General features: G+C 36.3%; 1 protein-coding gene across 2 annotated transcripts in view; it reads left to right on the top strand.

Moving 5' to 3' along the window:
* Positions 1 to 17,475, top strand: part of LOC142986233 (discoidin domain-containing receptor 2-like) — a 46,618-nt gene that overhangs the window by 10,560 nt on the left and 18,583 nt on the right. For both annotated transcript variants that reach the window (XM_076134597.1, XM_076134596.1), the window contains exons 2-3: positions 6,248 to 6,354; positions 15,294 to 15,399. In XM_076134597.1, the coding sequence (XP_075990712.1) occupies positions 6,288 to 6,354; positions 15,294 to 15,399 (173 nt within the window). In that variant the 5' untranslated portion in view covers positions 6,248 to 6,287. The remainder of the gene's footprint in view (positions 1 to 6,247; positions 6,355 to 15,293; positions 15,400 to 17,475) is intronic.

Here is a 17,475-nt window from a genome sequence, read left to right as displayed (position 1 = left end):
ACCTTAAATCCTTTAGAATACATGTCTTTTAACCTTATATATTTTATTACTGAAAGTTAATTGAGTTTATTTTCTGTGTTAATGTTGCAACCATGTCATCGCGTAATATCATAAAACGATTTCTTACATTGTGGGGTATATAATACTAACAATCTTGATAATCCTTCCAGCTAAGCTCAAAGGCTTGTGCTATGAGTAGTTTCCCGTTAGTGGAGCAATGGGTATGTTTAAAATCATGCGAGACCTCTCACTTTGTAAGCTCGATATCTTAACCGCCGTTCTACTGATACTTTAATTATTTTAATTACGTGTTCGTCAACACCCTACATGAAAATATACTAAAGTTCCAGGAATTGTCACGTCGTGTCACAAAATTTTGTTACAATCAAAGTCAAGACTTCCAAAGTTTTTGTCTTAAGCTGCGAAATTCTTGTTAAATTCTTCTATTCATTTTCCTGTATGTCATCCAGACTTTCAAGTATTTGACGAATAAACTTAAAATTAATTTATTATCTTTCTACTTCTATCCTATGTTACTTAACGTCGCGTAATATTAATTTTGTGTTTCCCGTCAATCTCTTTTTGCCTTACGCCTAAACAGAATATATATTTATAGTCTTTATTTTCTTACTCCTAATTATTATGTAATGACTCAAGGCCTAACCCCTCCCCCTCGTTTGGGAGGAGACCCTTGCCCTGCAGTGGGACAGATATGGGTTATTAAAAAAAAAAAAAAAAAATATTAATGGCATACCGCACAGATCAGTTTTTTTTTCATCCAAATTTTTGTGTTCGTTATATAGAAACTATCCCGTAATATATAAGTTGGACACAAGGTTTGAAACTTGGTTGAAGTTTCATAGGCTTAAGACTGTCACACTTGAGATGTTAAAACGCATAGGTACCAATGAAATATCGTCAATGTGCAAGTCTGTTTCATAATTTCACGTATCTGAAAAAGTTTTTAAGTGTTAAATTAAGGAAAACATAACTTATTCTTGTACTTTTTACTTTTCTGCGATATTGAACGCATGTTTTAATTTAACATGACACATTTAGATTAGTATTCATAGCAATAAGTCAACGTCTTGTCCATTTACAAGATTGGTTGACATGATATCCCCGGAATACATTCCCGTAGAAGCGCGCATTCATTTCATTATACCGTGAAACAATTAGGACAAAACGTCAAAGGACGCACGTCGTCTTCAGATTCGAAATGTCGAATGTACGTGCAAATGGCATGAGTGTTCTGCCTATACATTCGAAGTCGCGCGACTGTAAGCTTCATCCCTTACTACCCCGTTGCGGTCTCCATTCAGCGTATGCAGTGTAGCCCTTGTTTAATTAGTGTATTGAATACACCGTTACTCCCGCACACACCGGTATCAGACAATTGATACTGTATAACTGAATGTAGCCGGGAAGTATGTGCACCTACATATGTATGTGCCTATTACAAGTTAATATTGAATAGTGAGCATCCAGGTGAACAGCGGCTAGATTGCCAAGATCTATTGAATATTGGCTAAATTATTGGTAGGTACATGTACCGCGTAATCTTGCTTATTAACGGCTAGTGCGCGCCAAACTGGTTTGATCCTTAACTATTTTCGTAGTATGAACTTTAATCTACTTGAATTAATTGCACTAAGTGTTTATTAGTTTGGGATCTATGCGATCTCTTTTAAAAAAAATGTTATGAAAATAGTTATTTTTCGTAGTATGAACTTTAATCTACTTGAATTAATTACACTAAGTGTTTATTAGTTTGTAAATCTATGCGATCTCTTTGAAAGAAAATGTTATGAAGATAGTTCTTGACCACTGTTGGATAAAAAAACCCGTACCAAAACGACTTACAGGTAAGCCGTTTCTTATAAGTTTTAAAATAATTCGTGCACAGACTCGTTGAGAAAAGCAAGGCAGTCAATCCCATGTTTCAGTCTGTGCCTAGTATTGTATCTTACAAAAGCTTTATGCCATTTATCCTCGTTAAAAGTTATAAAGTTGCGCAAAATCTGCTCTAATCCGATCCGACTATCGGCATCTTTCTTTATTAAACAGTAGAGTACGGTTTCACTTTGATCTTTGAATAAAACTTTTTCCAGTGCATACTTATAAACAACAGTCCATTTTTCGTTTTATAAAAAGGAACTAATCTCAGAGGTATTGTTAAGATAAGTTTTTCTGTATATTTATAGCAATACGAATTAAAGAGTAAGTATGAAACTGAAGTAGCAATTTCCGACTGAATATTAACAACAAAACCTGAATCCTTTATTTAATTTACTTTAGAGTACCAGAAGATTAAATTACAAATACAATGTTGACAATCTATGCAACCTTTGTAGAGACAGAAACTGCATAGTATTTTTTATTTTATTTGTTTTGTCCTGCGTTTCGACAGTCTCTCAATTTAAAATTCCGTATATGCATACTACAATAGGAGCTGAACTGAATAAAAAAATATCATAGAGTTGGTTTCACTTGACATGCGTGAACAATGTTGACCGACGAGGCCCTATTGTCCACTATAAAGGACAATCTGTAATGCTATTATTTAAACTACCGTTTGTGAACGTTTATCGGGCAGGTGGGCAGACGCCTCCATTATGTACATTTCAGAACCGTTAATTGTATTTACAACACAAACCTTCATTTTGCGGGATGTCCTCGCATTGTTAAATAAATTTAACTATTTGTGTACTGCGGGCAGTTTTCTTGTTTGCTTTTTCGTGAACCCGGTACGAGTCAAATAATAAGCTTATTTTTTTAGAGTAGCTCTTTGATCTTGATATTATTCGTTAATTAGGACAAAAGGCCACGGTTCGGTGGGGCTAGACAACGTCCTTTGTTGTTTTTGGACCACGTCGAAACAAACGGAAAGTGTCCCTGTTTCATCCCTGCAAGCCTACAGTGTTAACATAATTGAATAATGATCTTAGAAACGAATAGTATATCTTACGATATTTAAGTAAGTGTTTTACTGCGTGCCTACAATCTGGAATAATTATGTCTAGCTAAAAGTTGATACCGTGGTGAATTGACAGGACAAGATACCAACCTGTCGCCATCGACTACAACAACAGTAAACCTTTCTACTAGCGACTTTTACGACTTGCGGGGCTATATACGACACACAAAATAAATCTATAACACGGGCCTCGATTTATAGATTTTGTCTGTGCCTGTGCATGGCGCAGGAATTCCGCACGTCAACGTTGCCGTAGCACGGTGCATTATTAAAATAAACGATACCTACATATAGCCTTCAGTTTCAACGGAAAGCTTTTGCACTTATGAGTTCTTTTTAATGGGAAAATAATATTTAGATTAATAACGAGACGAGACATCCTGTCGGACGTAGTAGGCGTCACACAACTCTATGGTTTTATTTAATTAATTATTATTTGGAAAAGAATCATATAATTATTTTCTATAGTTATTGAAGCGTTTGTACTTATGATGAGGCGTATACTGTAGGTAGCAGATTAATTTTGTTTTGATGTCGGAATCATTTTTGATATGATATTTCCAATTTTCTGTGGAAAGTTTTCACAAATTGATTTAGTATTGGCTTCAGTCATCTCCTTTGAACCTACACTCTGCTGCCCACTATACCTAATTTAATTAAAGCATCTCATATAAATAAAATACGTACGTAGTCTGCTAAATCTATTGCAACAAAATAAGTGTATGAAAAGCATAAATTTTCCGGTTATGCATAGTAGTGATGAAAGTATGAAAGTATTGTACGTTCATCACTCGTGTAAGCTCGGAAGTGAAGAGCACTCGTGACTTGCGCTCGGTCCGTTGTTGTGCTTTTATAAAGAGTATGACGCGACTCTACACCATGTTTGTTTTTTCCTGTCGCTTTTAATCGTCGTTTTTATATTTTCCTCTTCGGATGATGTTTAGTGGAAGAGATTTTTCGGCTTTTAGGCGTTTTACACTTGCTTGTTCGCTATTAACGCTTTTGGCATCATAATTTGACGCTGTTACATTAGATACAATATCACCCAAAGTGATAGGCTCGTCGTTGAACAGGATAATTGATATAAGGCTGATTAGTAAGACCTTTTTAGTATATCCTATTATATGGGTAGATATTATGTATAAAACAATTAATAATTATCCAAGCGCTCAATTGCCAAACACAGGCAGGCGTCTTCTACAGATATATAGTTATTGTTCTGTAGGTGTAGAGCTCGCATCAAACGGCAGGCCGCTCTTTGACGTCGTCTGCCCATCTAGTATGGGCAAATCTATTATACAATAGGTTCTTACTGAATACATCCGTCTGATTGAGCTGAAAACAAAGCTTCTAATTACTTATGACTTCACGAACAGTTTGGAATATTGAAATTGGTTGACGTTATCTATTTGTAAAGTTACATAGCAGTGTTCGGAAATAAATAATAAATCGGCGTATAAAGGGTTTGAATTCCTGCCGAGCCATTTATTGCCAGTGAGAATTCTCCTAGTACAGATTGTCACAGCATAAACATCGGGGCGGGCATCGTGGGTGTCTAATTTGTCATCAATAATTTATTGTGCCATTAATTTTAACAGCGTTCATTGAACGGTTTCGCGAAGGGTATTCGTTATAGAATACTACATCTGTTGCCAAAATGGCGAAACGTTATTTGTATACTTATTTGAGAAATATTTGACTCTCTAGTCTTTTTAAATAATTCTTTGAAACACGTGTCTCTTCGAGTAGTATGATTTAAAAGCGAACTTATGTCTTTGCAGATAGTTCACATCACGTCTCTAATTGTTAAATCGAGTTAGGCTCTAACTAGCTTATATATTTACGACTCTTATGTTATACGAAAATATGATACAATATTTATTTAACTTTTGGTTAAGCAAATTGCTACGGTATAAGTATTGAATTTATTAACTTATAAGTAAGATGATCGTTCTGGTACTAATCCTTCTAACAATACTAGTATTATTATTTATGCAAACATTAACCAGTTAAAGGCTGCGTGTTTACTCCGGGGCCGACAATAAACTCTGAATTTACATAAGGTCTGAAAGTTCTAATAAATCTTATTGCTTTTTATTTCATTCTTTGCATGTAATAACAACTAAGCGGTAACCTTCTTAATACTTTATTTATACTTTTATGTTTCCTTGATACGTGCTTTCGCCTATTAAATTGTGCGTGTCTTAAGGCCCACATTAGTAATTTTATGATAATTATGTAATCTTAGATTTCTGTACTTATAAAATTCTGCCAACATTATAGAGTAACATCCTAGCGTTTATAATGACATCCTCGCGACGGGCGACGTGGAGGAGCAATCATTGTTTCAACTTCCACAGACATTGTAATAGGAAATAGAGAAGAAATAAGGTCGTTATGATTTCAAACGATTTCTGAAAACTGTGACGTAGTTAAGATCGTAGGCAAGTATGAGGTAAGCACTACTCCGACGTTTATCTCCTCACATTTTGGAATCATTTCCTTCGTCGCAGCCACCGCCGCGCGCCACGTCCGGTGAGCTCTCCCGAACCCATACTTGGTGGGTGCGCTTCATAGCTACTCGACCTTAAGTATTTATCAATATTTATTATTATGCATCGACATATTTTATGCATGCATTTGCGACTATCATACTTGGATGGCTACTTCAAAATGTGCATTGCCCACAGCAATGCTACAATAGACCTTGACACGAGGCTACGTCTAAATGACATTCAAGCTATTGTTGTCCGCCGGCAGACATTCTTTTGTTTCACAGCTGAAGGGCCTACACAGACAGACGAGTGTCTAACGTGTACGAATTGAAGCTTTTGTCTGAAAGTGAAACTACGTATAACAAAGTCAGAAAGCCCCCGGCTATTTCCTCGTTATCTTCGATTTTAAATTGAATCTCACCGCCTCCAAAAGCCCGTAATACTTTAAGTTTTAAGAACCAAGTTGTTCAACTTAGTTTTCACTTTGGATAGTTCTATTATCGCGTTGGTAACATTATTTAATCAATCTTATCATTTGGGTGCCCAAATGAGAACATTTTTATTTTAATTGAGTACCGTAGTATCTCATGATCTGCTCTTATTTGCATTTTACGACTACTATCTTCGAAGGAGTGCTCGCGGTCGCGTTTTATGTGTTTCCGTCGATTTTTATACTGTCGCTATACACTGAATTTATATGTTAGTATGTATAAAGTACACACATACTACTAGTATTTGATGTGCAGTGGATGTATATTTGTGTATGTTGTTGCAGACTCGAGGTGTCGGTAGAATGGTGAAGTGAGTGAGTCGCGATGGTGCTGTGTGTGGTAGCTCTGCTACTCATCGTCGGGGTCTCACCTCTGCACGCTCTCGACATATGTAAGTATTGATATACTTTTCTACCCTCAAAACTATAACTATCCTTTCGTTAAAAATACCTATTGCATTGATGTTCTAATCTGCTATCAACGATAAGATCTTCTTATCGTTGACATGTCATTTAAATATATGACCTGAGATGACATTGGATATTTATAGTCAGCAGGGTAGTGCTGTCGTTGTAGGTTTCCTTAGCTTTGCGATGTTTTATTTGCTTCATATTATTTTGCGATCCTTATTTGTTAACGTTGTAAAGTCAGTATGGGTGATTAATCGACATTTCGCTCAATAGCAAATAGCAATATGCATTCCATAAAAATCTGTCTGAGTTGTTACTTAATTAGACCAACTTTTTGGACACACATTTCATGTAACGTTATTCTACTCTATTAAAGGGTGAAGTCGACCTTTTCACTTGCCTTGACCGAAAATGACGTACGGGGTTAGACAAAAACAATTCGTGTCGAGACCTCGCTATGTAGTAATTATACAAACGGCATTCTACCACAGCATGTATCATAATCGTACACAAAAAATGGATGACTGACGTGCAGAATACGTATGTGGGACGCGTCAACACCCCTATGTATGTCAAAGCTATGTTAAGAATTTATCGGTATTCTAAGGTGCATGCAAGTTGCAACTGAAGTATTTTGTGCTGCTTCCTAACAATCTTAAGCTTCCAATAAATAGGTATCATAGCAGGTTGGGTGCTTTGAAAATATGTAGCTTCTGAGTGAGGCGCATATTACAATCCAGGGGGACAGAAATTCTCGAAAATGCACCTTACGTAGTGTTCTTCGGACGGTGGTGTTTAGTAGCGAACAGTAGCGAACTATGTGGGTCGCTGCCGGGATTTACCACTCGTAGCTAGACTTTGACTGGATATTTCGCGACGTTGTCTCCAAATACTTTTAAACTGAAGTACGTAGATCAACATTTCATATATTGACAACTAAGTTTGCTAAGAATCCAAATGACCTCAGGCTGATATTATATTAGGAAAAAGTAATGAATAATTTAGGTATATTTGCGATTACCATCCATGATTAAATTACGTCAGCAGAGGACGAATAGAATGTTCCATAATAAACGATACAAAAAAAATATCATTCACATCCAAATATAATTCAAATAAGTCCGAGATTTCAAAATAAAAGTTTGATGGGAGGAAAATTGTTACGAACGACAAAGTTCTTACGTTCCGAAATACAAGGAAGCCGAGGCCAACTTCGAGCAACATGAAGTGCTACAAATTAACGAATGAACCCTTATATAATACTTTGTATTTGTACATCGGTGACACATCAGGGAAAACAAATTCAATTTAATATTGCTCGAGTAATCCTCTAGGATTCGCGTGAATATGAAATGTGGACATTAAGCTGTCAGATTAGATATGCTATTTTTGCGTGTGTTCTCTGTGTCCCCCTTTAATCTCATACAATAGAAGTATGCTTTTATATCGAAATCAAGACAATTTAAAATTATAACTAAAGTAATTTTAGAAAGAATAATATTGAAAACTAAACAAAATTCAATGTTCAATCAAACATAGTTGTAAATATACATTTGTAGGTATGTTTACTAAGCACTGAACAGTAAATATGTTTTGAACGTGGTGTCCTCAAGAGACACTGAACGACGTTCATCAATGGAACTGAAGTAATTTCGCTCAAGTAGAGAACAATATTGGATCTTGTTTAAAGTAGAAATGAAGTGAGCTGATTGTTTTGTAATAATAAATATTACCGTGTGTTTGGCTTGACTCAGTACATTTAGTATTTATTGAACATCAATGTTCGCTTGTGCCTGTTCAGCTGCTCCACCCACATTAAAGAACAGAGGAATTACAATAACATAACACTTTATAATGGGCTAAAGTATACAGAGGGAACAAACTTAAACCAGCAAATAATTATTACTCATATTTTTCGCAAGTAACATTAAAAGAGGGTTTCATATTATATTTTTCTCATTCAAAATTGTATAATATTCTATAATGCACCCGACACGGGGGAGAGAGTGTCCAATGATTTGAAACCCTTGTATTAGATACCGTAGTGTTCAGATTGTCTCGGCTCTGCTAGTCTTTGTATAATTTAAACTAAGATTCCCTCGGGATCTTCTCGTTTATTAAATACCCTTAATCTCCTATAAACTATCAGGGAGTACCAGATGTTCTGTTGTGGAAGTTTTATCACAGAATAAGCTGGCCTTTGTCAATATTTAGTTTAAAATATTGTAAACAAGAAAATAACGGTACTACGAATAAGTGGTTCAGATTTATTTTGGTACGACGCTTATCGATCTTCTCCACATTGTTTAGGGAGAACGGTACGCGACTGGTCGCAAGATGGTCAACTGTCTTTCGTGTTCTTTAAACTTACAGTTCATTTACAGTAAGATAATAAATTAGATACTCCACTTGTATTATTTTTTTACAAGCTAATTGTTTGTAAACTTACATTCGCAAGTGTCAGATTCACTTGACCTGTCTAATGTCCAGGTACAAGAATTGTGTCTCGCACATGGCTACACAGATCACTTCGTTTAAAGCCACTAGTAACCAATTAAGCCTAATGTAATTGCCGAGGCTAGGTGGGAGATAAAGGAAACTTATATTAGTTTACAATTAAACCTGAGGTAGAGAACTAAGAAATAAAGCAGCGACTTTATGTAATAGAGCCTCCGCATGCAACATATTATTAGTTTACGCACGGAAGTAGCTAAGTGCACATATAATAAAGTTTACCACATTATGGGTCGTAGTGCTTTTACACCTATGTATTTAATGCGTGTGTAAGATCAAGTCATGTGTGACCCAGATTACATATAACTAAGTTTTTTAATAGTCCCGGCACTTACACAGATGAACGATGGCGTCCACCTGTGTAATTAAGGTTTGCTATCCCGTAAACAAAGGGTCCGAACCCTATTGCTCTCGCTTAGTTGTCCAACCGCCTGTCCATCTATCTGTCACCGCCGGGTTGCCTCTCCGCCTTGTCTTCCAGATGGATTTAATACAGCTGCAAGTATATGGATAACGTTATGCAGATATTGTTAAATTAATTCATCGGGTAGATATCAAGGTAGGATATCAAGGCTTATTCGGCGTATTTAAAAATAAATAGATACTAGACCAATATCTGACGAAGTTTTTGACGACAATTTTAACGAACTGAATAAAATCTAGAATTGTGCTCGTTAATAAGCATTATTAAGCATAGTTTTTCAAAGTAATGATCATTTAAATAACATTAACATAGATATAGTAGCAAATTGTCGGGGCGAGTACTAACAAAAGTTTTCACTTAGTCACTAACCAACGGGAAATTTTAGGTAGCTGCTTTATAATGTTCCTTGTAGTCACATTTACTCTATTAACGTCATGAAATAAAAGTTTGAAGGTCAAAGAAAATGTTTTAGCGATTGCGCTGTACTTTGAAAGTCTGCATCGCGTTTTTTAAATACTTAACATGAATAGGCAGCAACGTCGTCATTGATTGAATGCTAATTGAATGGTAAAAGGGTTGTCTGTTCATTCGTCTGGGCAACTGACAGGTTCCATTCAGACGTATCAATATGCTGCTTTGTTAAATCTAGGAGACGTCTACGTTAGGTTTATATTTACTAAGGAGTTAAATGTTTGATACCCTTTCAATGAACTCGTCAAGTTCCAAAAAACAAGGTGCCTACAAGCTTCACAAGTTGTTAAAGTTAACTTTTGAAATGGGTGTATCAGTAGTGTTACAAACTTCAGTAGACGTGGCAATTAATAGACAGTCTATGGGTTGACAACCTATTATTACACGAAGCAACTTTGTCAACTTTTCACCCATAAGTATACAAATTGACATTGTGACTAATGCTTCGGCTGTAATTATACTGTCGTTTTGTATGTATGCCTTCGCCTTGTACAATCATTATGGTTATATTTTGTCAGTAGCATAGCATGAAATAGTTTATAAAGTAAGCGAGATGGACGACATGGACGTCACAGGCGTGACAATGTGACACACAACAAACATTACCGTATCGCACTACTATAAAAAGTTATAGTGGTAAGTCCCCCGTCGATGTCTGTGCATGGACCGCCTTAATATTTAATTAGAAAGTTCTCGTTGCTCCCAGAGCAACGGGGACGCCGTGCCTCGCTGAACTTGCACGAAGAATTATAAATTCCACCAGTCGCTTTTAGCGTTGTTATATTTCAAAATTTCAATTGAACTAAAACTTTTATCTGTGAACGTTAATGAAAGCACTAATTATATTAACGACTTAATTCATTACACGCACTCGATCAAGTCTAGCATAAAAAAGAAATGTTCACTAACTGCGACGTCTACAACATACCTACTCAGAACATGATCTATCTTAGAATAGCTTTGAAACGTACTGTACATGTACGGTGACTACAACTTCTTTACTAAACTGTACAACGCATCGAATATCGATATAGAGTAGACATATTATATTAGCATCGAGGGCACTACTGCTCTCATCTTGCTTAAACGCTTTTCACAGTCTCCAATATTAAGTGTCGTTTGCGTATTTAATCGCTAGCCTTGCCGTACACTAACAATAAAAAATACATTTGTTCAATTACACCTACATGGTACGCCATAAACTATTAGTATACTTTTATTCATGCAGGACATCGATACATTTCAACTGAAACCTCCTTCGTTCAACTAAATGGATCAATTATATTATTAGCGCAATTATACGCCATTGGATTTTAATAATTTATCTCCTGCACTTACATATGGTCAGTGTGTTTAGCGTAAATTGTTCGGCGTAATTACTAAACTACATCGATCGGACACATTTACAGAAACTCCTACATCGACTGATTACTAGTCTAATAGCAGTTTATTATAACGTACTAGTAACTAACATTTTAAGTAAGTCTATGTTTATGGCATGCAAAAGCTTAATTTATAGTTTTTTCTCTTATCTAAAGAAAAAAATCAGTATTTTAAAATCTGTGTGTGTGTACAAGTTGTTAAACTTTATCTAGGGGCTATAAACAGCTTGTTGCTAAGGCTACATTAGCTATTTGCGACGAGTCGCTTACGGTTCGCATTGACGCGTTCATAATCAGTTCACGTAGATACCACCGGTGTCTGCGACAATGGCAAATAACGTCATGCTTTTGCTTTTGAAGAATTAAAACGGAAACCGCGAATGCATCTTAGACGTAGACATGCTCCGACTCAACGACGCCTCTCGTCCTACCGTATAGACTATGTATAATATAAAATAAACAATATTTTAGAATTCGTTACACTCCCCTCACTGTTCGGAGCTTGACTCGAACAAACTAATAATACGCACCCGTGTGAAAGTGAGATTACTTAAATATTTTAAGTCGCTTATAAAAGACTTTACTTCCATTACCCTTGAATATAAAATTAGGAGCACACGTTATAGGAAAGTTTATTTGAAGGCGTTCGTGAAAGTAACATTTATTTCTGTTGTGTAAAGCTTAAGCTTACAGAATTATTAGTTACTTGTAATAAACAAGCTATAAGTGTATCCGATTACGCGCTGATAGTCATCGCCGCCGTGTCGGTTTATTTTACACATTACAAGCTCAAAATTAAGTGTATTTTTTGTAGTCTGTATAAATAAGTCTATTGAACCCCAGGCTGAAATTTTATTCAAATTTATTAGGTTCTTCTCGAGTTTGCTAATAGCTAGTAGAATTTAATTTGTCAAAAGCTTATCTTACGGCCAGAACGAGTGGCACATAAATATTTGATACACGTTGTAGATAATCCTTATACGAGCGGTTTAAAAAGCTCTTTAGCTTTTACTCGTTTCACACCGGCTCGCATTCACCCTGGGGCCCCCTATATCCACGTAACCCTTGACTTAAACATGCATTACCCACACTTCGTATATTTCGTTGTTTTGTTTAATTATTCGTCTGGTATCGATTACAAGAAAAGCAACGGGCGCCCTTTAAAATGGTCCTGGTCGAAATTGCCCGGAGCTCATTTTAAAGGCGTATTTTATTATTTAATGAGCTCGCTTCTATCGATCTGCCATCAATGGTCGTGTAATTATTACTTACTGTACATTTATACGTACCGCGCGCTGAATAGTTCGAAAAGTCATTAACTTACCGGACCGTTATCGTTGTCAGCTATACGTACCGCACACATTCATCATGAAAGCTACTGAACATGAAAAAAGAAAACAAATGCTAACGACCCCCTCATACAATGAAAGTAATTAAAATAATAGTCAACGATATCACGCGAAGTGGTTTTAGCTGTAAAAGAAAAACGTGGCGACACCAAGTTACTGTAAGTTGGCGTGTAGGTTAAATAACTGGGGACGCACTCGTATCTAGGTAACACACAGGTATCGTCAAGTAGCCGCTGCAAATACAAATTTATACGAGCCAAAGCCAATATTGTAAGCGGTTTTAGCTGACATTCGATCGTTTTATGTAAAAAGAATATTGCCTTTCGTGGATGGATATGAATGAGTAGCGAGTCGCCACTGCGCTGTTTATTATTCATTAGACGACTACATGTCACGCAATAGCATAAGCACGCACAAGCTCAGTGCTTCTGAAACTTTCCCCACTCTACTTTTTATTATTCGCCTTTCACTCAAGCGTCCACTGAAAGTGTTTAGTTACATTAAAATCTACGTTCAGCATTTTTGTGAAGGAGCCGCTAAACTGGCCAATGTGAAAAAAGTATATCCAATTTGCCGGACGTCAGAAGCACGCGCACTTTGCGAACCGCTGGTCCAAGTAAATGCTTTTGCTTAAACCGAGATCATTTATTCGTGTTTATTAATATTCAAAACTGGCTTTATGACGTTTGCAATTTGTTCTCAAGCGCTGAGCAACAAGAGGCCTGCTTAAATAACGAGACACGCAACAAGCGAATTCTATTTGCATTTGACCTATAAGCGCTTGTCTTTTGTTCGATGGAGGGGAAAACTTAGCGTCGCCGTACAATGGCTTCTAAATTACGGATGAATAAATTTTTGTCAATTAAATAATACGTTAGGTTATGAAGCTATACACATGAGAAGCACGTGTAGCCCTAGCTAGACCGACACCAGATTACACAACGTTCATTGGCTCTGCGACTTGTCATTGATATAAATCTATGTTCGACTCCATATGTTTGTAAGCGCTGTTGCTGTGTGAATATAAATTAAGGCTATTGAGTAGACGTCAAGAACCTACAGTATGACTGTTTAAATCCATTCCTGTTCCGTTCCGAGAGCGGGACGCAACTACGACAGAGATGCGACCCTCCTTATTGCTAACGGATTTCAATTTAAAGGTTATTTTATATTTAGGTTAATGATCAACATTATCAAAATGTAAGTACTTTATTCCCAAACGATCTCACATTTGTGTTAACATTGTCGTGGGCTTGCGCGCGTGTGGCCCGATCTAGTACAAATGTTTACCTAGCGATAGCCGTTCATCGCCACACATTATCACACAGTGTGTTCTTACTTTGTACACAAAAAGTGTGATTGTGAAACTGTTAAAAATTAAAATTTCGTCTAATAAGAGTCACGCACTGAGTAGTACTTGAATGAAATGATTGATGGCCATTGTACAATAAAGGGCGACGGAAACGACGAGCGTTAGCGATTTCGTTTACCACAAATCCCACTAATCAAATAACCGCCACGCCTTTAATCCAGAAGGGGTCGACATAAGTGCACGGCTATTAAATAGCCGTAGTTCATTCACTGTTCGGCATTAAGCCAAAATAATTATTATAATATCCTCGATGTCGTGTCATTTTATTTGTAGCATAATGTTCCAGCCTAGAGACAACAAATATATCGATAGATTCTATCTACGATCGGTATTTGATTGCAGGGTAAATTAGGCCAGAGGTGACAGCGTGTCATCAAAATAGTTTCAATATTTGTTTCATTACATGTTTTGAATCCTCCTACATTGGCATGACGTGTGTTTCACAATAAATCATTTATAAGTCGTTAAGAAACTGAACAATGAAAATAAAGATAATTTGGACATTACAATAGACTGCCCGCGCCCGCTTGTCAGTGAAGCGTAGCCTCCACATGCGACGCAAGTTATCAGTCGTTGGCAGCTAATTAAATGATTCAACATATATCACATATATCACATACGCAATATATGTCAGTTTGTCTGTTGTCTGTAATACCTACCGCACGCGAGAACCCCGTGATAGATTTGACTAATAAGCGACCCCATTAAGAATTATGTTGTACAATTCCAATGAGAAATTTGCCTGACTAGTCTCACAGTTACTATAAATTACTACTCTTTTACATTTTATTAATTAATACCACTGTCTACTTAAGCTTGCTAATGTTAAGTGGAAACATGCTGTGCGGATGTTTCGAAAATAATTAATTTACCCGTTACCTGTTTAAGGATGGTGGCAGGCTGAAGGTCTCACAATATTTTTATTAAATTGTTCACACGCAATGTAGAAAAAAATACTTTTTATATAACCCTGTTGTTCAGACGTCGTCGATTTTACTTTATCCAAACACACACTCCTGAATAAATATTAGTTGACAGCTGACTGACTGGTCATTATTACCACAAATTACAACATTTAATTTGTTGCTTAGTGATGCATTTTTATTTGCTTTTTTGGGTTGCATACCTGTTGCTTTTTTAACATAGTAATTCTCTTTATATTGGCTCAGCGAAACGAAAGATTATAAATACATAGAACTACATATGTCGTAAAATATCTTACGTCAACTATCAACTAGCCCTGAATGATTTACGCGCATCTTGACTTGACTAGCGGCAAGACAAGCATCTAAATGTCATCTAAGTTGTTCGTAGTTGGAGAGTCGGTGCATGCACTGCATCGGCACCGTGTTGACATATTGATACACCACTTATACCCACATATACCTATACGTATGAATGTTTGCAGCTCAATGCATCGCGCCACTCGGCATGGAGAGCGGTTTGATTCCCGACAAGGATATCAGCGCTAGCTCCTGTTACAACGACGGCAATGTGGCACCGCAAAATGGAAGGTTTGTACACACGTTTTTTTTACATTTCCAAAAAAATATCTCACATAAGGGCGGAACTTATTATTATTTAATGATCTGCTACAAAGACTAATTTTCGTTTAAACGAAGGCATTCAAAAAATATTTCTGTTCAAACAAATCAAGCATTTTTATACTGTTGACTAAGCGATGTTTGAATTCCTAATACTAGAGTTATTCCTGACTCTTACGGTCAAGTTGTTTTTTACGGCCTCGGAGTATTTTCAACTTTTATAGTGACCAATCTTAAGTCGTGAGGGAGCAAGATAGAGACGTTCACGTGTTTACGATACGATATATTATTATGCGGTCGTGAACGAACAGCTATTGTCTGTTTATAAATCATTAATTATGAAAGTTCATACGCGTCGCCTTTGTTTTTTCTATTATCGAACACTTGAACACCCAGTGCGTAATGTTTGTTACAACATGCAAGATTTATTACCTTACTATTTGTTAGTTCGCACTGAGACTAGACAAAAGGAAATAAAACAATGTTTAAGCGTTGAAATAGTATCAAAACTTATTAGTCGGTGCATATGCTAAGTGATAAATTATGAAAGTTTGTTCACGCCTCATTCATATCTGAAGAGAGGCCGGTGGCGCGTCAATGAGCTTAACGACTGGCCATCTCAGTGTTTGATTGGTGCGAACGATTACATTGCCGCATGAGTCCGCATGACACATGATAAGTGAATGCGCTAATAACAACAGCGCTATTATTAACTTTGATTGATATAGGAGGAATCGTTAAGCGTTGTGAAATCACAATGGATGTTTCGTTTTAAGGCACCAACTTCGTTAACGAGGAGAATAATGTTAATACCGCAAAGATTCTGTATCAAAATCATTTTTCTTATGTACTTACCAATATGCTATCTGTAATAGTCAAGCGTAAATCCCTTGTACACCTCATGTATGAATCGCGCAACGTAAATTTTAAAAGCCGTGGATTTAAACAGCTTTGTGCATTATGAAAGCATGTATCGTATGCTTAAGTAGACGTGTGGTAGATTAAATCAGAAATTCAATTTCGTCGTTGCAGATTTTCACGAAGCCTAGACGCACAAAATCAAGCCGAGTAAAGATGCGGCTGAAACGTTTTAATAGTTGCCTCTTACATCTTGATATTTTATTAGCTAGACGTGCCGGGCTACACGTTAGTACATTTCTTAATTTAACATTGTGTGCAGCAACATATTGCACTTTACGAAGAATTAACGACTTTAAGCCATAAAGCACTTGAATTCAACTTCGACTTAGTTGTAAAAACCGTCAAAGAGTGATTTCCTAGCAAAAGTTTCGAAACCTTTGTTAAGTGCACATAAGATAAATATTTTAACAACTGCGGTAATTCATTTCGTGTTATAACACCGAATTTTTCCTTTGAATAAAATCTGTGTTGGTTTATTTTTAGCTTTACTTCTGAGCCAATTATGTCAAAGGAGAACTTACGGAAAAATCCAATTTCAAAGTATATTAGTGAAATCGATCGACACTCGATGTTTCAAACGTACATACTTATAGGTGTATCTGTCGAGAAATACGTAGCTCCGAAACGAGCTTGTGAATTTCGTTTGACGTTCATAATGACAAGCCACAGAGAGGCCGCTTGGTCGTGTTCATGAATATGCGACCACAAGCTTTTAACTTCCAACCGATGGTTCAATAATAAATATATTTTACACAATAATTAAAATAGTCCCCAAACCACTTGAACATGGAACTGATAGGCCTATTAATTGAATACCAAAATATAATTGTTTTGAGTCCGCCACAATTTTCCATAAATATATTCTGTGAAATGTATTTACATTAATATTACCATAGTAGTACGAATAAAAAAATGTGTAGTTACACGTCCGAAAGTGTATTGGAAATATATAATTGAACATAGAGCATAATTCAATTTTAATTAGAATCATATCCTTGAACGTAGTCGTTGATGGAGAACGTCGTTGCTTAAGTATGCTTCATCGATACATTTCCATAATGAAGAACTCTTTAAAAATATTAATTATTAGTCCTTTACTTAGCGTCGCTCGTTGTTCGTTCAGTC

The sequence above is a fragment of the Anticarsia gemmatalis genome, chromosome Z, assembly GCF_050436995.1.
Source record: "Anticarsia gemmatalis isolate Benzon Research Colony breed Stoneville strain chromosome Z, ilAntGemm2 primary, whole genome shotgun sequence".
Classification (NCBI taxonomy): Eukaryota; Metazoa; Arthropoda; class Insecta; order Lepidoptera; family Erebidae; genus Anticarsia; species Anticarsia gemmatalis.
The sequence above is the reverse complement of the archived record's forward strand: the minus strand, read 5'-3'. Positions and strand labels throughout refer to the sequence as shown.